Below are 21,960 nucleotides of genomic sequence, written 5' to 3'. Positions count from 1 at the left end.
ATATGAAGATCCACCTCACAAATTGACTTGCGTGCAACTTTGAAGCAGCCCCTCTGTATTGAATGAGTTAAAGTATATGCACAATGAAGCTCCAGTTTACATGTACAAGTCTGCAGTATTGCTAGTTGTCTATTTAGCCATCAAGGGCATAGTTACCATAGGTGTAGGGAGTGCTATGGGCCCAGAGCTGAAAGGGCTCACCTTCCATGCCAGAGCTACATGTGTTATATGCTACATGTGTTATATACATTTTTACCATTGGGAATAAAAACTTACACACTTTTCTCTTTGGGCATACAATATATATATATATAAAAGTATGCTTTTGGATCTGCTCATTGTTATGCAGCAGAAAATGAACTGGGGGCATTATTATGTTACATACTATAGCCTTGGGCACTGCTCCTTGTCACAACACTAAGTGAATTCACTACAGGGTAGCATAATATGGATTGGAGACCTTATGTAAAAAATGAGGGTTCTGTGTTGCATAATATGTATGGATTAGAATAAGGTCGAACTGATGTATTACACAATGATGCAGGAGGTGTCCTGCTTAGTTGTTTTACATAAAGAATCTTCAACGTTAAAGCAAACTTTGGACCAAAAATGGACAAAATAGTTTCTCTTCTTCAGCTTTACTTCAACAGTGTTCTCTCATTTTGTGTAAAATAAATATGTTGAATGTACGTATAACAGCTCAGGCAGTGAGCCAGGTGTAAGCTTCCCACTGCTATTGTAACAACATGAATGAAAACATTGAAGAATAAAAGTAATTTGTATCCCTGAGTCTTCCGTGACATTGATCGGTATGAGATTGTAATATATCACAGACACTTGTAGACCAACGCATGGGAATACCCTGTAAAGTACACTATCAATAATAGATAAAAAGATAAGGGGATGTCATTTTACTTTTTACGGCAGGATACAACTCAGCTATAGCTAATGATTCAAATCTTATACGGTTGCAAAACATAAGAAGAATTGCTCCGCCGACTGGGACAGAGGACACATGGAAGCAATCACTCATCCATACAATAAGAGAGAGAGAGTGGGCACTGCTGGGGAGCACACTGATATTCCTTTCCAATTTCAGGACTAACATTAAGGAAGAGTAGTAGAGGATAGCTGTTATATAGAGGTCATGCTTTAAATGCATAACATGCAATCCAGTTCTAGGATCTGCTATACATCTTCGATGATAACTACGATGTAATAAAGTGATTTTTGGTCAATGAAAAAAACATCCATTAAAAACTGGATTTTACTACACACATCTATAATACAAGACACACAAACACTTACAGTATGTGGTACTAGCTTACTTTTGTTAAACCATATCTCTTTAGGGGGGGGGGGGGGTGATGTAGGGTTTGAGCTGTCCTAGGATCTGGATATAGATAGTTTGCCAGGTCCTAAGTGAGTGTGGTCTAGAGGTATGTTTCGGGGGGGGGGGGGGGGAGTGGTTGTCCTTTTGCACCAGCCCTACCCACCTCACTGAGCAGCAAAGGTGGGGTTGTGATTATTTAATCAACCACACTATGGAGGAATTCAATTAGTTACACTCAATATTTCTGCAAAAAAAATAACTTTGTTGTTAATGTACTTTTTTCACAGGAAAATTCACCTATTTTCATACTAAAACAGACAGGACCCAAAAAAAGTCACAATTGCGGCTGCAAATGAGGGTCTCAGTTATGCCCTTTATAACTTAGTAAGTTAATAGCGTGCATCTGGCATGGTCCACGCATCAGATAAAACATATCCGATTTGGGCCAATTTCACTCAGAATTGGGTAAAATCGTCCCAAATCAGGGACCTTAAGCCATAACGACTGCACTTGTGGACAGGACCATAATTAATGCACCAGATCTACATTTGGTGATCCACATTTATAACATTTAGATGTGTTTGGGCATCACCAATATCAAATTTCACTTTTTGGGTAAAATAAGAACAATGTGAACTTTTTTGGTGCATTTTATTTAATTTAACATGAGTATATAAAATCTGATGCAATGATAGATGAGGAAAATGTAGTTGTCCATTTAAGTAGACTTAAGGTGCATACACACTGGGCGACTATGCCCAGCGTATATGGACAGCGATGATGCAAATCATCGCTGCAGGGAAAGCCGCTCAGTGCATACACACTGAGCGGGTTTCCCCCTGCCCGGTGCCGACGGAGGGGGGAGGACGGCGTTGCATAACGCAGAGCTATGCAAAGCCATCCTCAATGCCGCTCATCTACTGGGATTACCAGCAGATGAGCGGCTTTCCCGGCGATGATGCGGGAGCATGCAGCAGTGCTCACCGCTCTTTGCCAGGCCATATACACTGGGCGGCTTTGAGCTGAAAGCCGCACAAACAGGCTGTTTTGAGCGGCTTTCAGCTCAAAGTCAACCAGTGTGTATGGGCCCTTACTGTACAGCTAATCAAGTATTTTTTTATTCATTTTCAAGTTGCAAACACATAAAAAACATATAAATACAAGAGAAAATTAAATTAACATAGAATAATAGAACAAAATAACACGCTGAAGAGCACATGTATATATAAATATCATAAAATGGTAAATGAACAGTAGATGTACCAAATATAGTGAAATCATATAAGAATAAATGTCACAGCATAAAGCAGTATTAACATGAATACAGATAATGAGACGTGAGTTGTCGGAGAGGCACAGGTGAAACACAAGTCTTGGGCCTGAGTGGATGGCCATTAGCTAGATCAGCAATGCTATCCAGGAAACCAGCCTTTTCCAAAATGAGGCTACTCTAGGACATAGCCACAGAAGATGCCAGATGTTAGAAGAGGGGGAAGAGCATTTAGGACATATATTCAGAACATATTTCTATGACTTATGGGGCCTACACATGGGATGACTCTGCTGAAATATCTAAACAATATAAGTTGCTCAGATTGCTCAGCAAGATCAATCAGCACACAGCGCTGCCCGGTGTTGTGTCAGCGCTGTGTGCTGAGCTATCTGTCAGGGTCAGTGTTCTCCAATGAGAACATTGGCCCTGTCCGGCGATCTCACTAGATTTATCCTGCATGGAGGATATTGATCGTTGGGCAACAACAGACAGGCATCGCTATCGTCCCTGCACACAGTGTGATGTTCTAGTCAGATTGCTTGCAAAATGCCCTGAAATCGCCCCGCCAATAGGCCCCAGTATTTTAGTTTACGGTTAAACGTTAACATTCTGTGAATTATTAATGTATATTCTCTGTGAGCTAACTACATCACGTCTTTATTAACAAGAAAATAAAACAGTGTTGATATTCACTAGGGAGATGATAAGATTCAATCAATGACTCATATCTGTCTACATCAAAACCCCAGTCAGCTTTTTACTGTATGCAGCACTCTTACAGTGTCATGTATAAATGATGTTCCTTTGTAATAGAGCTTAATGATAAATGCTTTTGACAAATGTGGTAATTTATTTATTTTGATAAGCATTCTGCTTTGTAATGAAAATCCTAATGTTAAGTAGTACTTTAGCATAAAAACAAGTACTTCATAGAGTAAATATATTAAACACGATGAGTGTCACTTGGTGATGGATACAAGTCCCTTTTATACAGGGCATAACACACACTAATGTTCTACACATGTGCACAAAAATGTGTATTTCAGAGTCCATATTACTTTTTTTTTACGAATCACTGATTTGTATCTCCTTGTATCTGTGGAGGTGGAATGAAAATAAAAAAGGGATATCAAACAAGCTAGGTACAGTAAAGATGTGCTCACAAAATATTCTCTGTATACATACATGGTCCAAATACAGACATATCATACAGTATAGGACATTTAGCTTTATCTCTACTCCTCGCAAAAATGACATACAGTATATATTATTGTAAATGGTCCCATCACACTGTGGCGGAATGTACAAAAGGGAAAATGCGGTAAAACGGGGGTTTTACCGCATTTTCCTATTTACCATTAGCTGTCCGCCCCGTCTCCGCTGGGCAGGGTATCACCCTCTGGGTGGCGATAACCTATAGAAGCCTATGGGCTTCTATCGCCCCCTTCCGTCCTCCATTGTCTCCTCTTCCCCCAGCAGGTGCCACGGCCGGGAGGACATCCGGTTGCAGGGGGAGGAGGAGCTGTCAGGCGAAGGGCGGCGATGTATAATACTACACCCCACCCTTAGTCTACTGAATACCATCTCAGTTTAGCTGCTGTGTATCCAGTTTATGGAAAAAACATAGATAACCGAATTGCACATTTATGATAAAATCACAACACCATTGAGTAACTGGCATTATATAAAATATAACCTCTTACCATGTAAAATTGAAATCATTAATTATTGGGGACTGCGCATGCGCATGCAGCCCCCTTTGCAAATGGCTTCGGCAACTTTCATAGTTGCCGAGCAATTCACAAGGATAAGGGCAGGCCGGAGGTGATGGGGATAACCCATGCGAATGCCCAGCATTATATGGGCATCCCCATGAAAATGCTGGGTGTTACCTGAATTGACAAAGCCGCCTGAGCGCGGCAAAACGCGTCTTTGTGAGGAGTTCTCTATGAGAAAATTGCAGCTGAGGATCTGAGGGGCATACTAACGCCATCAGACTGGCAACATCAACCAGCCAATCGGCTGTATCTTCCCTCCGGGAACTCGATCCCTGCTGCAGATATACACAGCTGGCACGGAGCATCTCCCCGCAGCCGCCGCACGCACGGAGGACTGGGCAAATACCAGCACATACAAGAGCTGAGTACACGCGCACTCCAACAAGGAGGTACAAGCGCAGGAGCCAGTGTACTTCAGCCTGCAGTCGGCACGCTGGCCGGAGCAGTAGCTGTACAACATCTGACACCGCAAGGTGACCTGCCTGACGTACACAGCAAGCTCGTGGGAGACAGTACTATCCAGCAGTATAAAAAAAGACCAACGCTACTAAGCAATACTGGTCATTCCGCACCGGGCAGTGAGGAGGGGATCCGTTTGCCCACTTTTGATCTAACTTGGGATCTCACCCACCATTGCCCATACTACAATTGTGCTTTTTGGGAAAAAATCCCTACGAATTACGGGACTGTAACACCGGCCCAATCTCAGCAACCACACCGTCCAATCAGGACTTGGTAACTATAAGTTACATTTTTACCACTATGCAATTGCATTGAAATGACTTTTTAACATTTTTTCTTTTTTGCATGCATGCAAGGTTACTGTCTTATGCTTTTGTGATTTGTGTATTGTTTATTAGATTGTTTTAGTGTACAGAAGGCACCCATTGGTTCTTTTTCTTCGTAAAGTTTTCCTATTGAGGGCGGCAACCCTCTACCAGAGGGCAGCATTCTGTACAAAACACGGCACACTTGTCCCTAGCACTCAAAAAAATTCTATCGCTTTATTCCAGGGGATGTGTCTTTGTTACATATCCCCTCGCATGTTAATGGGGGGATTCGGCAGCATCAAACAAGTCTGGAGTCACATTCTGCAGTGATAATGTATGACTTATTTTTTGTTTTATTTGGCCATGTTGTGGAGAAAGTTATATACACACAGTAAACTTGCGAACAGAGCAAAACATGACCTGGGCTAACAAACTTTCCTATTAATGTTAGGATTTTCATCCCTAGGTGCACCTACCCATTTTGCTTTATATCATATAGTATGACATAGTACAGTCCTATGGGCACCTAAGAATTGTACAGTAGAGACAAGTGAATAGTTTCATTGATGGCAATTTAGCAGGTGCCATCTTCACTCATTTGTTATGTTTATAATATAACCTTTTGAAAAGATTTTCTCAGAGAATAAGTACACACTCACCTTGATAGCAGCAGTTTTCCCTTTAGATGCAAATCTGCAGGACAATCTTCAGAGTGGCAATTCCTTTCAAAGTAAGTCTAAAAAACATATAAAAATAAAATGATCATCAATTACAATAGTGTAAGTGTTATGACAAGTTTGCTAAAGCGTGATAAGCACATTATATAGGGAAACAGAGGTCCTAGAAGTCATGTAGTTAATGGACCTGAGGAGCTACTGTAAATAACATCTATGGAAGTCAACAGATGAACACAAACTCCTTAGCACAATGGGGTCCAGTAAAAGCTTTGTGTGGCTTTACTGTATCACCTAGTGGGGTGTGGAGCAATGTAAAATAACAGTGGTCTGACCCTTGTACACCTGGATGATGGAAAACAGAGCAAGAAACAATAATATAATAATGATATAGAAATGCATTCCGTTCACTAACAAAAATGTGCAACCCTTTCTTAATTAATAAATGGGTGCGCCATTTTCAACATGACAGAAAATAAACTCACTACTCTGTTTATGCATTAAAATTAAAATTGTTCATAATTTAGTTTTTTTGTTTTTCAATCCAAATTTGTTTCCCCTTTATATGATTAATATATAAAATGTGTTTCCTCTAATACTATAGATATATCTGTGTTGTTATATTATTAATAATGAGCTGAGGTACACAGCATTGCTCGGAGGTTGATTGTGCAATTATAATTACGTGTACATTATCTTTCTTTTGTTTTATGCTTAACCACTTAACATGCCCCTGGTGTGACCCAGGGGCAGAACTCTGTGAGGCAATGGAGTCATTTGCCGCCTGGCTCTTGCTCACAAAGGGGCAGCTCTCCTCCCCTGCTAGTTTCAAAAACTAATAAATCAGTTAACTGAAAGCCATTGATATCCCTTCTGTAACTGATTTCTGAAATATATATATGTTTTCATTCTCTCTCACTTTCACTCTCTCTCTCTCTCAATATATATGTGTGTATAAAACACATATATTTCAGAACAGACACATACACTATTATGTTATATAAGGTTGGGGGGGGGGGGGGGGCACCAATATATATCTTGCCTCCGGGCAACTGTGACAAACTTACGCCACTGGTGTGACCGGCATACACCTGTCTGTGGTGGGCTCCCGGATCTGACCAGTTTTTTTTTTCTTAAACCTCATTTCCTCTACCCCCTTTATATTATGAAACTTTGCCATATCTTGCATCCCTGACCCACTTTGTAGTGGCGGGACACCTGTATGGGCCCCAAGGACCACAGCAGTTTCGGGCTTGCAGGTGTTAGTGGCTGTGAACCTAATTTGACCCAATCACTGTCCTCTACCCCCTCTATGTTACTGCAACTTTTGCCATATCTTGCTTCCCTGACCCACTTTGTGTAGTAGCCAAATCACTTTTTTGGGCCCACAGGGGTGCTAGGGGAGTCTTACTTCCACAGTAATTTTTCCACATTGTAAATAATATGTGAACCAAGTTTGGTGTAAATTGCTCCAGGAATTCCAGAGTTACGATATATTGCTTCCCTGACCCACATAGCCCGGACCGCTTTTTGGGCCCCCAGGTCCCCCATGGGGGTGCTAAGGGTGTTGTACCCCCACAGTATTTTTTTTCCAGATTGTAAATCATATGTGTACCAAGTTTGGTTTAAATTGGGTTATGCTGGAACATACATACTGTACATAAATTTTTATATATACAGATTGATTGATAGATAATATAATCTCAACTTCTCTGTAATTTAGTGGTTTTAATACTTAGCTTCCATCTTCTTGCCTTTATTGGACAATGAGATCAAAGAAAACAGTACAAGTGATGCATACTCCTTGGTAAAGCTTCCCAATGCACATGAATTAAACTTTGGAAAACCCACCTAGTTTATATGGGATAGGGTCATTTGATCTACAGCATGTTGGTCAACAAGCATTGGGTCGACACCGTTAGGTCGACATGGGGATAGGTCGACATGGTTCTAGGTCAACATGGGTCTAGGAAGACTTTGGGTTTAGGTCGACAGGTCATTAGGTCGACACAAGCATTAGGTCGACAGTGTCTAGGTCGACAGTCAAAAGGTCAACATGGGGTTTTTCCACTGATCCCAACCCGGTTAAAAAAGGGATTTAGGAGGGTTTTACCATGGTCCAGCATTTTTCCTGATAACTATGTAGGCTTCTAAATTGATCAATATCACAGCAAAATCACAACTTGATAAATTCCTCTTTTGGACAAGTACAGGGCCTGCTTAACCAATAAGCTGATTAGGCTGCAGCCTAGGGCGCAGGACTGGGGGAGGTGCCCTGCAGGTAAGAGTTAAGGAATAAAATGATCGCCTAATATATTACACGCTTGTTAGCTATCACCAGTCCTAATTTACTGTGAGGGGTAAAGAGCTTTAGGTGACTGCTAGATGGCTGCGCCAATGTATCTTACTGATACCCATTGCACACCGCACAAATAACCTGGGTACACCTTGGGTTGTTACTGGGACGACCTTGGTCACTGTGTGGTGTGAAAATGCCAACAGGAAAAACCCGGGTCCAGCAACCCGGCATTCCGACTCGGGTTAAAATAAGGGTTTACACTATAGGGAGGAGGCAGCATCAGCTCCAAGCGCTGGCCCTGTGTGACTGCTTATTCACTGAGCACCCATACATGTGTGTTTAACATCATTACAAGGGGAGCTACGTGTGTATTAGCCTAGGGCACCTGGAACCTTTAATCAGGCCCTGGACAAGTACAAATACCAGTGGCGTAACTATACATTTTGCCCCCCCCCCCCCCCTGAAAAAAGTTTGTGGCACACTTCCCACACACACACACACACACATATATATATATATATATATATATATATATACATACGAAAATAAAGAAATATAGGTACTTGTTTCCTAGCATGGCGCCCGTCGGGTCCCATCGCATACCTTAACTTAAGGTATGCAAAGGGACACGACCGACGCGTAATACGTCTGAAGTAATGCGCTGCACTCGCCGCACTTCGGGCTCGGGGGCTCGCTACGCTCGCCATACTATATAAAATCAACTCCAGACCAATGTGGATAGTGGGGGTGTGAAAAGGTCGGAGGACGCGTACCGCCGCCCCTCGCGGGCTCGCTGCGCTCTCCACGCTTCGGGTTCACGTTGATCGTGGCCTGGCGTTAACAATGGGGGGCATACATTGAAAAATGGGGTCTGGGGGGCATTTAACATTGGGGCCAACGTAAAATCGGGTCTCAGGGACCATTTAACATTGGTTCCAATGTAAAAATTGGGTCGTCGAGTCGATCGCATCGCATGCGATTTCGACCCGATTTTTGCGACCCGATTTCATACAATTAAAATCGGTGGCGCCCTGTTAGGAAACAAGTACCGAAATATATTTCAAATATATATATATATATATATATATATATACGAAAGAGCCGCACAACACGGGACTGTTCTCCACTCTCAATAAATCAATAGGCAACAGCCAGTTGTCTGCAACGTTTCGGGAACTTTTATTATCCCGTCCTCAGGCTAGGTAACAAATGTTGTGCGGCTCTTTCGTCTATATATATGAAAATACAATTGCCGGCACCCGGGCAGACGCAACCAGAGGGGAGTGTGCCAGCCTATCGTGCAGTATATATATATATATATATATATATATATATATTTTTTTTTTTTTTTTTAAATACATTTCTTTATTTTTGTAGAAAAAGTGCACTTCTATTATAATAATAATTGTGAGGACTGGACTGGGTGGGCGGTGTGGCTGTCTATCTGCTCCCTCTCACTGCTGGCTTCCAGGCTGCTCATCAGCGTGTGACATCACACGCATAACGTGGTAGCAGCAGGAGAGAGGCAGAGAGCCCAGAAGACTGCTGCTGCTTCCCCATCCGACATCCCAGGTCGCTCACCCGCCCACCTATTCTGTACACAGCAGCCAATAGCTGGCTCTGTTTACAGTAGTTGAGTCACAGTCAACGGGCTTCATGGCCATGCTCGCGCCACGGCTGACTCCAGCAATCAGCCTCAACCAGTAGGGCGGGCAGCAGCAGGCATGTAAGTGTTGCATGCGCTGGCCGCCGGTGCCCACACAGACCCTGCTGTCGCTCGCTCCCCCAAGCGGTAGCTGGGGCTGCCTTACTGTAGTTATGCCACTGACAAATACCTCTCTATGCTGATCTCCTTATCTTCACAATTATGTCATCATAATTGTAGACAGAATACAATGGAACGCTCTCCCTGTCCCACCTATGCAGATGCATGAAGGTTGAAAATGTTAAAACACGCAGATCTGTATAGATGTATAACGTATGCCTGTGACCTCTTTTCTGAGTATACGCAGAATGATATTACATGTACTGTATCACACCACAGAGATGCCGTATATGTCCACAGGGTTCATTGCTTACCTTTAGTTTTTACATACAAATTAACTTAACTACAGCTATTCTTTTTCTTTATTTCATAAGATGATGAATGTTATACAAATATATAACTTGGACATGATTCAAACTATGATTTATCAGTTTCATTGAATAGTCCCATTTTGCCCTTCTTGTACATGCTAGATTAGATTAGTAGTAGTAGTATTTCCACTGTGCAATCACGTTTATTCACTGTATTCAAATGTAATCATTTATCCATCTCATCTCTCTGGCAGCCACTTTTGCTGAGTTAAGCTCATTTAGCAGTCTGGAAGAATCGGCTGATTTGCTGCACAGAGACACAGAATTGTCTGCCTGCCAACTTCGTCATACTGTACATGCCATTGGCAGCTTTCCCTGAATGTCTCTCTGCTGCTTGCTGCATACCAAAGCATTTACCTAAAGTATCAATAATAAGAGGCAACCCCCCCCCCCACTGTTTTGGATGCTATAAGTGCCCTAACTGATGGTAAGATAATATGCAAAGTTATTATAGACTATAGGTAGCAAGTAACTGCTGGAGTGCAGGGGCCTACAAAATTTCCCTGGGCATATGAAACCCCACTACAATAAAGCGATAAAGTTTTGTCCTAATTGAACCGTTACGCATTGAGAAGTGCATGCAAAATCCCCCCCCCCCCCCCCCCCCCCCCACATGATTGGAAACACTAGAAAGGTTTCCCTCCTCATAGACTTTGTTACACAAAATATTTGCACACTGAAGGGGTGCACACTCCAAGAAATGGGCGTGGCCTTGCAGAAAATAAAACTACCTTACACCGAAACAAAAGTGGCTCATACATCATATTATGCATATTGTCTACTTATAACCCGGAGAGGAGACTGTCAGCAGCACTTCTGGGGGAGGGGCCTGATGTAGATGTCATCAAGCCCTGCCCCAGTAATGCAAATCCCGCAATTAGCCAGGGTGTGATTTGTGTAGTTAGCCCCACCCCTCCCCCCCAAAAAACAGCGAATCACAGCAATTTAACTCTGCCAGCGGGGATGGGGGGGGGGGGGGGGGCGGCGGTATCCGAGAGGGTTGCCTACCTTTCCAGTGGGGGCGGGAGGGGGACATGATTTTATGATTTTCGGGAGCCTCCCAGCCATTTCAGGAGGATAGGGAACCCTGATATTATGTCCCACACAGTAATGCGCCTTGCACATATTACATATTATACCCCACATCAGTGGTCGAAGTGGGGCGGTATACGGGGGTATGCCATACCGCCACTTTAATCTGAAGATAAAAAAAAAACTTTTCCCCCCTCAGGATGCTCTCTAATCACTCAGCAGCGCATATTGTGCTTTTGTAATACCCCTGTACAACGGGGCAGTCTGGCAGGGGACGTTGATGGACAGGGGGGTGTCCGAAGGTGCGCACTATATTCACTCTTTACTTTTCCATACCCCCACTTCAAAATTTCCATACCCCCACTTCAAAATTTCCACTTCGACCACTGCCCCACATGATAATGTATGACACCTTATATAATAGATATAATCTGATTGGTTGCTATGGGCAAATTTCCATCTTCAACAGAACTTCCACCTTACCCCTCTGATTCCATACTGCGTCTCATGTTACTTAGTCATTGCCTGCAGGGAATTCGCAGCTAAGTAGCAAATGGAACTTTTAATGTAAAGATTATGTGACTTCCCAGAACTGGAAATTCTAAAGTGTAAAACCAAACACATGTCATGCTGTCACCAGGTAAACACCCTGGAAGATTCCTTCCTTTAACCGGAAGCAGACATACAAGTACTCCATTAGCTATATGTCACCATTTCCCTGTATTATTCTTTTAAAGGAAGAATATAATTAATAGTGGACTAAATTTAAAAGCCAAGTGACAAAAAGCTTTCTGTATGGCCAAATATATATTGCAATGTTCCTGTGTTCTTAACACATTAAACATCTGCTTTTGTAGATTTTATGAAAGAGTACAGAGCACTATGATATAGACACAATCTCCCGGAAGACCAGAACAAATCTTCCAAATACAGATGGCAAACCTAATGTGTAAGAATGTGATTAAATAATTATTCAAACTTGATTTATTGCTTTTATAGGAAAGGAAACAATTAATTATGTCTTGCAAAATACAGTAACGATAATTACCACATTCGTTTCTGATCAATTAGATTACATACCAACCAACATTCTAAGTGGAAAAGCAGATGATATTAGGCCATACCCCAAATCCACCAGAACATTCCCATTTAAGAGAAGGCCAGAACAAAAAATTGTGAGGGTTTTGTAGACCAGCTTGTAGGTGACAGAGTTCTGGTGCTCAAACATTTTCAGTTAGGACCCCATGGGGGACCTTTTCTAAGATGTGAGTTGTATTTCAGATGGGATGTTGCTATGGGCAACCAATCAGATACTATCTATAAACTTCTAGAAGGTGCTGACAATATTAAAAGTAGTTTCTGATTTGTTTCCCATAGCAACATCCCATGTGAAATACAACTCACATTTGTATTTTTACAGGTTAATTCCGCCCATATGTCACATAGCTGTAGTAGAGCAAAGCTTTGTTGCTGCCCAGGAAGCCGATATATGTTAAGATGGCCGCAAATTAAATAACTATATGGTTCCTAGGATGTTTGTACCTCTTTAGTTAGAATTTTGCAAGTTGTTCAGTGGACAGTTTGAAAGGCACGTGCAACATCTGTAGTCACTAACTTGCATCAATAAATGATTACAGTAATGTATGTGAGAACTGATTTTCTAGCCGCCTTATCTTGAATGAAGCGTTAAACCCTACACTGCTGACTGTTTTCTCACTCCCGAGCTGAACCATTTTTCCACTGTTGCAATTGTAGCAATTCAACAGCAATATCAGTCATTTGTTATTTTTGTACAATACTCACACAAATCCTACTTCTTTTTGGTTTATTTATTTTTTTAATTTTTTTATTTATTCAAAACAAAATTCCATTAGTCTTTTGGCTTCTGCTTATACATTAAATAAAATGTAGCCAAAATGTACAAAGGTTTTTTATTGATACTGGAAATACGTTTTTACCACAAGGAAATACTTGTGGTTCTTCCTTCATCATTAATTTACTTTTCCAAAATACCAAAAAAAGCTAAATGTTATAGTTTTACATAATAAAATATGTTCCTGAAACTAACAATGCATCTTTTTTAGGAGTTTTCATCATTCTAAACTAATCATATTTAAAATGTATAAGAGGAATAAGAACATTGTAATGCTAGAAAAAACACTGTGTTAATTCAGTGGACCCGTTTTTATTTAGCACAAGATGGTTGCCATTAGATCCCATCCATTTATGTAAAATTAAATGTGTATTTATTGTACTAATCCTTACCTGATGATAAGATAATAACTATTAAGCACATTGCATGGATGAGTGGACTTGCCTCTTACATGCCAGCGTATCCAGGTACTGTAACCCAATATGGGAGACATATCGAGCATTGGAGTAGATGTATGAAGCATTGATAAGGGAAGAGAAGTGATAAAGTGCCTGGTAATTTATCACCGGCCAATCAGCTCCTGACTGTTCCTTTTTAAACCAAGCCTGTAACTTGACAGTCAAGAGCTGATTGGCCGGTGATTAAGTCACTTCTCCTCCCTTATAACTGCTTCATACATCTACCCCGTTGTCTCCTCCACCTAACCTATAGAAAGTGAAAGTGAATGTTTTACATAGCACATAAAAATTGTCTCTTGATTGCAGGGGACTATCAGACAACAGCTTTCTAAGGAGGTCACATAAGAAGCTCCCTTTTTTACAAATTGGAGGAACCCCACTCCATGTGTGCAGAATGCCATTATGGTAGTGATATGGCACCAACCAATAGCTACTAAGATCCACATAATTTGAAAGAGAGATTAATCTATTTTAAATATGAGTACTGAAATAATGGAAACGGGAACAGAGGCATCATGCAGCATAAGAATATATTTGTAGCATGATATGGTACAACTGCTTTCCTGCTGCTGTGCAATACTAACCAAATTAGGTCCTGTGCATCTGAAAAATAGAATTTGATTGCAGATAAGAACCATTCGGCCCATCTAGTCTGCCCCTTTTATAACCATATTGTTACCATTAAACCCTATTTGATCCTTATTTCTGTGTAAGGATGTTCCTAAAGTATGTCTATGCTATACATGTTTAAAATGTCTTAGCCTCTAATTTTTCCTCAGATTTCCCCTGAACCTCCTTCTCTTTATATGCAGTGCATTTCCTAATACCTCCCTACATTTGAAGAATGTCTCCCATCTGGACCTTGTTATAACCCTTCATATATTTGAAATGTTCTATCATGTCCCCTTTTTCCCGCTCCAAACAATATATATTGAGATTTATTTTTGTCTTTGTGGGTACGTTTCTGTACCATTTACCATTTAAGTTTCCTTCTTTGTACATCACTAGTGTATTTATATCCTGTTGGATATATAGCCTCCAGAACTGGACACAGTAATTTAGATGCGATCCTACCAATGACCTATACAGTGGCATTATTACTTCTTTCTTTCTACTGCTGATACCTCTCCCTATGCAACCAAGCATCTGACTTGCCTTCTTCATTGCTTTGTTACATTGCCTACCTGCTTTTAAGTCACCTGGATTAATGACCCCTAGAAATTATATATATATATATATATATACTTATAGGGGTCACTAATATATATATATACTTCTCCTCTTCAGTATTTTACAATTTTGTGCCATTATTACTATATTTAGCCTTTAGACTTTTGAAACCCAAGTGCATAATTTTACATTTATTTGGCATTAAACTGTAATTCACTGGTGCTTGTGTGTTGAACAATACAACCTTGCTTTGTTAAACAGGCTTTCATTTGATCTTTGTTATATTATATTCTTTCAATGGCTCAAAAGCCTATATAGTGGCTTTTTTGCAACAGGGCACTTCTGAAGAAAATGGTTCTCCCTGGGTTAATGGTGTCTCCAGTCGGCATTCATGTAAGAAATCCCATGGTATTGAAGACGCAACTTGTCTAAGACCCACTTATTTTTTTATCAGGTTTTAGAACAGATAAATAGATATTCTTAACTCAGCTATTCATGGTAACCAGAAATTCTTTACCAGATATATTAAAAATCGCATTCAGGGACAGGGGCTGAGATAACAGCATGTCCCTTCAATGTGCCAAGTAAAGTTTTAACATCAGCAATCACTTTACTTTATGCTGGTGACTTACTGTATATGAGTGGTCAGCACATTCATGTGCGTGAGTGGCTATTACCATGGAGGGATCCCGAGGATCCCTCTCCCAGTAAATTATGCCATAAGTAGCGCAATATAAACCAGTGCCATCTTAATTTAGTGTTGCGGTAGGTAATGGGGCCAGGCTCTGGAATGTTTTATTGGTAAATCTCACTATATAGCAGCATCCCATAAAAAAATAGAGGATTGCCTTAGTGAAACCACAGCATAGATCTCATATCTGCTGCAGAACCCTAATAAAATGAATTCATGGGATAGTTACATTTTGCAGATGGATATCCCACATGTGTTTCATAAATATGCCCATATGAGATGTAAACATGTCTATTTCCCCCCTGTGTATCTTCCTGCAAACTAACTAATGAACACCCCTTAGATGTTTCTTATCCATCTGGAACTCATTAAAATCTTGTCTCCATCTAATGTTTCATATTTATGCGGGAATAAAAGTAGGTGCAACTCCTCCCATCAGAACACTAAGTATAACAGCTGTTATTTTATATGTAAATAAAATGTAGACGTCTTAGTTAAACACATTTGCACGGTAAGCCACTCACCACACAGTACAAGACACAGTAGCAGGAGGTAGTCTGGAGGCCCCAAACTGTCACTAGAGACCAGCACTCCATGATACCATGTACAGTGTGCCTCTTAAGAAATCAAACACAGAATGAAAGTTGCTCGTATCAATTTACAGGATGAAACAGGTGCTTGTACAATAAGAAAAATACTTGCAGATTTTTGTTTCTGTTTATCTTGTCTAAATAACCCCTAAGTTGCAGCACCTGCTTCAACCTATGAATTGGTTTGAGCACTTCCATTAAGTTCATAAAATATGAGACATCATTATGTTCACACAAAAGTAGGACTTATAGCCTGATGCAAATAGAGATTCATTACAATTCACAGACATGTGCTTTTCATTAACATTTGAAATGAAAAACTCTATACACTAAACCAGCACTCAATACAACACACATCCTTGGTTACAACCAGTATAGATCCCAATATATCAGGAAAAACAAGACCAAGTCTGCCCTAACCCCAGCAATTTATGCTAGAGCACAGGACTTTGCTGGAAGGTATGTCAGTTTTAGCTGACAAAAGACAGACTTCTTGGCAGGTATGCACCAGACACAAGGAACCTAAGCAACAACTGCCTGAAAGTTGACTTCATTGTATGCTTGGAAATAGATTTGATTTAATTGAATTCCTGCACCGATCCATCCATCCCCTTGTTGAAATACTGTAGCTGTCATCACTACCAGAGCACTTGTGCGCCAGCCTTATTCTTGCCGATAGAGATCCTTCAGAAATTAAAAGGACCTCTACATATGTTCTACTCTGATTAGCTTACAAGCCTACATGCCCACAATATACCTTTGGAACACTCTTGTTGAACGTCCAGCTGCAGCCCTGGTATATACATTCTTTTATCCAGTGGGAACGCATACACAGTTGCTACAAATAGCAGGAGCCATTCAGGTACAGAGGCCATAGGCAATAATAATAATTATTTTATTTATATAATGCTTTTTCTCCAATAGATGCTAAACAGATATAATGAATGTAATACAGTACAGGAACAATGAAGTACAGAAAAGCTTTATAAACTACAGGGAGCATGGATATACTTAAGGGAATTATGGAAATGCCTGGGTAAACAGGAAAGTCTTGAGTCTGTTTTTGAAGGATTCTAGAGTGGGAGCCTCTCAAACTGTGTGGGGAAAAGAGTACCATAAAGTAGGAGCTGCATAGCTAAAACTTAACACTCAGATGAATTACAGGAGATTCTAGGTGCTAAAGTTACATCATCTCCAGATCGCAGTAATTGGGTGGAATAGTATGGAATCAGAACTGTTTCAGTTACCTTGGGACTTGGTCATGTAGAGCTTTGAAACTTAGTAAGTTAATCTTGAAGATAATTCGCCATCTCCCAGTGGAGGGAGTAGAGAATGGGTGTCATGTGGCTGTGGTCTTTACCAGCTGTAATCAGTTCTATTCTTTTGATGGGAGACCAAGGTAGAAGGTATTGTAGTAATCTATGTTTTTCACATATACCAGGGCTATTTCAGTGATATGTATTCTCCTGAATCCTGATTGGAATGGGTCATATATATATCATGGGTTTTAGGCGGGTTTCCCATTGATTTGCAACCATTTCTCAATAACCTTTTCCTAGAAAAGGAAGGTTTGATACCAGTCTGTAGTTGGTCATGCAATCTGGATCTAAATTAGTTTTTTTAAGAAGAGGTCTTCCTTTAGAGGTTCAGGACATTTTCAGCAATGTACTTTATGTCCGTTGGGTCAAACATAGGCAATGAAGATAAGTGGCTTACATTGTCTGGCTTGGTATTCTGGCACACCTCTGATGGCACTGTGGAGATTCCAGCTTTGATGAAGGATATTTTATCTGCAAAGAATTTTGCGAACCAGTCGCATCTTGCCTGGGAGAGTATTTCATCAGGCTGCAGGCATGCTGGCTTGCAAAGCATTTCCATTGTGTGGAAAAGTTGAGTAGGCCTATTGTTTGCTGCCATGATCTCATTAGACAGGAAATATGATATCTCACGGGTGATTGTTGATTGATATTCTTCAATATTCTTTGTTGGTTTTATCTTGTCCTCGAAAAGGATAGTCTTCCAACATTGTCTTTTCATTCTATGCCCCCTTTTCTTGAGCTCATTTAGACTGTTGTCAAAGCAGGGAGATTGATAATGGTTTGTGATGATGTATATGTACAGGGGCTATAATACCATTTGCAGCAATCATATCCCTATTATAGTAATGCACTAGGGAACAGGGATCTTCACAAGCTCTCAGTTCTGCAGAGAGATCCAGAATTGCTGCAAGAGCCTAAGGAGTCATACCCCTCCGTGGATGATACCTGGTCAGCTCCATGGGCAAAGATCTAATTTAAGTGGCTGTAATTGGGCAGTGTGACCATGTGACTGGGTTTATTGTTAGGTCATTGACTTTTTAGCCAATCTGAAAGACCAGATCAAGAGGGTGACCAGTTTTATGTGTATCAGAAGGAATGATTTGTGTGCACCCCAGACCTTTCATTGTGCACAGAAGGTCTTGGCCAAGGTGCGAGAGCTTCTCATCAACTCATGCATTAAAATCCCTGAGGATAAGCCATCTTTGATGCTCAGAACTAGACCAGCAACACTATACTATGAACAAAAGTGCTTTCAAATGTGCGCATCCCATTATATATAACCATGAGGTCAGTTGTGGCATGTGTTTAAAGCTAGTGCTAGAAAGTGCAATCACTTGTGGGATTTAATATAGGACAACTTGCATTTTAGTTTTAAAAGTTTTTAAAAAATAAAACAGGCAAAGATAATAGGAAAAGTGGAAACATAAACTGTTTTATCTAATGACATATAGACATAGCTTTGTTCTTTTCCTAGATGAATGATACCTTCCGTTTTGGAAATGAAGTATGAAAGAGGTCACTACCTTCTTTATATTACTTTTTTGACACTTGACCTCAAGCAACATATGACATGGATACAATTTCCTATTTATTGTAAGTCTTTATTTATATACTTTCAACATATTCAGTGACAGTTTTAGAATACATGGAGACTACAGTAAAGGTTACAGATGGTTCACACTACTTTTTTTTTGCCAGTATACAGTCACACATAGGGATATGGATAAGTTTTGTGCATCCCCATGTTAACTACTGTTCGAGTGACCACTGTTCATTATCAATCTGTGCCTGTTGCACTCATTATCAGCTATTATACAGACCCAGGCACTCTAATTGAATAATTGTGCTAAGATGTTTATATAGTGGACTCCTTGACAGGGTAGTATGCCTTCTGTTAGTTGATAATGACTTGACTGAGAGAAAAACCACAGTCAAAAAACCCTGGTTGGATAATCACAAGTATGTGAACTGACTTTAGTTTACTGATAAGAAAAAAGTCTTTGTTTTCCATACCTGTGGGCTGATGCTGAGTATATAAAATACGTTACTGTCAACCTCCTCACCGGATACCATGATATAATAATAATATTAATAATAATTGCTAATTGATGGTATGTATAATATATGCATATCTCCCAATGTTATTAATCCTGACATTGGGACACTAGGACATGACACTGCCCTACCAACAAAGTGGCCCCTTTTAAACCTCCAGCCAATTAAAAAAACCTTATTACACACAATTGCAGCACCTGTCTCCACTGTGGTAGCAGAATACCTCCCAGCACCCTGCCTGCCATGGCATCATGGGAGCAAAGGTGGTCCAAGAGCTCACTGTAATGAGCAAATTATACTTATGCCAGGGGTTATAGAGGGGGCTTGAGAAAATTTACACAGCGGGAAGGTGAAAACAAAAAAAAGAAAATGTCTTTGCGCTTTGGGGATGTATTGTGCTACCCTGCTGCCACCACGCTGGAGGAATGCCAGCCTCCAAATGATACAACAAGGAAAAAGGAAGCGTGGGGTGCTCAAAGGTGCACACAGCGGTAAGGGGGCCATGGGTGTTATTACCACTGATAGGTTGGGAAATGGCTGGGCATCTTGTGTTACAGCCAGGAGCGAAAGGCACCTGGGAGAAAGAACTGACTTAGGCTGCCTGATCTAACCCTTTCCAACAAGCTCGGCCAAAAGTACCCACTTATCTCTCCGTGGCACTGGGGACATATTTATCAATTATTAGATTTTAGACCTGACAAGTGTAATTTTTGTTATCACTTCTATTAATGGCAATAAGATATTAAGGTTCACCACAATGTAACAATATACACATGCAGGGATATCGCTTGAAAAGGTGCCATTTACTGTGATATTTAAAAAGTTAAGTCATTCCATCTGTTCACTTTTCCTTTTGGACCCCGTTTCTCCACTGTGTAATTTGTGCAGAGTGTAGCCCATAGACTACAGCAACGAACACCATCAGAAGATAGCAATAGCTGCCAAGACCAAGCTGCAGAGTTGTTTCACATTCCGGCACTTGGCGGCACATCCATGCATTGCATACTATCTTCTCGCACCCCCAAAATGGTTTTGGGGAATGTCCCGGAAATATTGTTTAATAAATATGCTCTTAATGTCTGCACATACATCAATCCCTAGAATGGGGTGTTTCTAAATAATAGTATATATAACAAGATCTTAAACAGAGGAAAAGAATACATTTTGATTCATCGCATGGCTTTATGATGATAAAGTTATTGTCGACATCTGAGCATTATTAATTAAGCATGGTAGTAAGAAGGTATTTTAAGGCAATGCTGCTCTGCAAGACACTTGACTGATAACATCTGTGTCTGCTTCCAGCTGTGCCTGTATTTGTATGTCAGCATGCTGAAGTCTGCAGAAAAACACCTTTATTGAGTATCCCAGCAGTCAGCATGAGGTTTAATCATATTTACTATTACAGGAATTAGATTTCCAAAACTGTGGGAAGGGGCTTATGCTGCGTAATTTTTCTTTTTAATAATGGTCATCATTCTTTTATGCTAAGTATTTTGTTACAGTATCAGTCTCGGAAAAAGCTGATTCAATTTTCAGTGGATTTAGTCATTGCATTTTACTCTCTTTATATTCCCAAAAAATGTGCACAGATACAATACCTCAAGTATGCACATGATTACTTGTAGAGAATATAAAACAGAAATAAATCCACCAAGGCCTGTAGGGATTCATTCCAATCACATAAAAAAAAAGAAACCAAATTACTTTATTCAAATGAAACCAGAACACAGGTCCATGATAGCTGGACATAAGCAGTGGCAGCTCCAGAGGTGGTGCTGCAGCACAGTCCAAAATTCAAATAGGGAAGCCACACCCACTAGCAGTGAGTCAGTTTGCAATGGCAGCTGGTGGCAGTTGTTGTGCCTCACCGATTTGAATTATGAAGTAGGCTGCAGCCCTGTCTTTGGAGCCTTCCCTGGATAAGAGTTCCAGGTGATCCTAGGTGTTCACCAATGTAGACTACATGGTCAGTCCATGCCACGTCAGCACAAAAAAGTAACTTTTCAACCCGACCTCAGATTTTTATGAAATTTGGTAGGATTATAGATGACATAAAGTTACTTTCATCTGTCAAGTTTAACCCTTAGTCTTACACAGTATTCATGCAAATATAGGGTATAGGGTGGAGAAAGTGTGTGTGTGTGTGTGGGGGGGGGCAGGCATTGTAGAAGGGTGGGCAGACGTGTAGCTCTAACATCATGCTGCACTGTCATACCATCTGGTTGCCGGGCAGCGTCTGAGCTGAGCTCTGCTGGTGCTAAGTGCTGTCTGGCGTAAATAAGTAAATTGTGCATGCAATCCCGATCCTGAGATTGGCTTCCATAACCATAGCGGGTTGGCGATACCTTACCTCTAAAATGGAATGCAGCATTACCAATTGGGTTCCCTCATCCCTTTCACTGGAAAACAAAGGGGATTTTACTGGGGATAGAAGATGTCTTTATTAGGTATTGCTGGGATATGCCACAATACATTGGGATAATGCTGCCCACCACCCACCCATTGG

General features: G+C 40.7%; 1 protein-coding gene across 1 annotated transcript in view; it reads right to left on the bottom strand.

Annotated features, from left to right (window-relative positions):
• The window catches only part of ITGA9 (integrin subunit alpha 9), a 445,717-nt gene that overhangs the window by 154,699 nt on the left and 269,058 nt on the right, over positions 1-21,960 (bottom strand). The window contains exon 17 of the mRNA XM_083186309.1: positions 5,814-5,890. Within this exon, the coding sequence (XP_083042435.1) occupies positions 5,814-5,890 (77 nt within the window). The remainder of the gene's footprint in view (positions 1-5,813; positions 5,891-21,960) is intronic.

This window comes from Crinia signifera, chromosome 5, assembly GCF_055691185.1.
Source record: "Crinia signifera chromosome 5, ASM5569118v1, whole genome shotgun sequence".
In the NCBI taxonomy this organism is placed as follows: domain Eukaryota; kingdom Metazoa; phylum Chordata; class Amphibia; order Anura; family Myobatrachidae; genus Crinia; species Crinia signifera.
The sequence above is the reverse complement of the archived record's forward strand: the minus strand, read 5'-3'. Positions and strand labels throughout refer to the sequence as shown.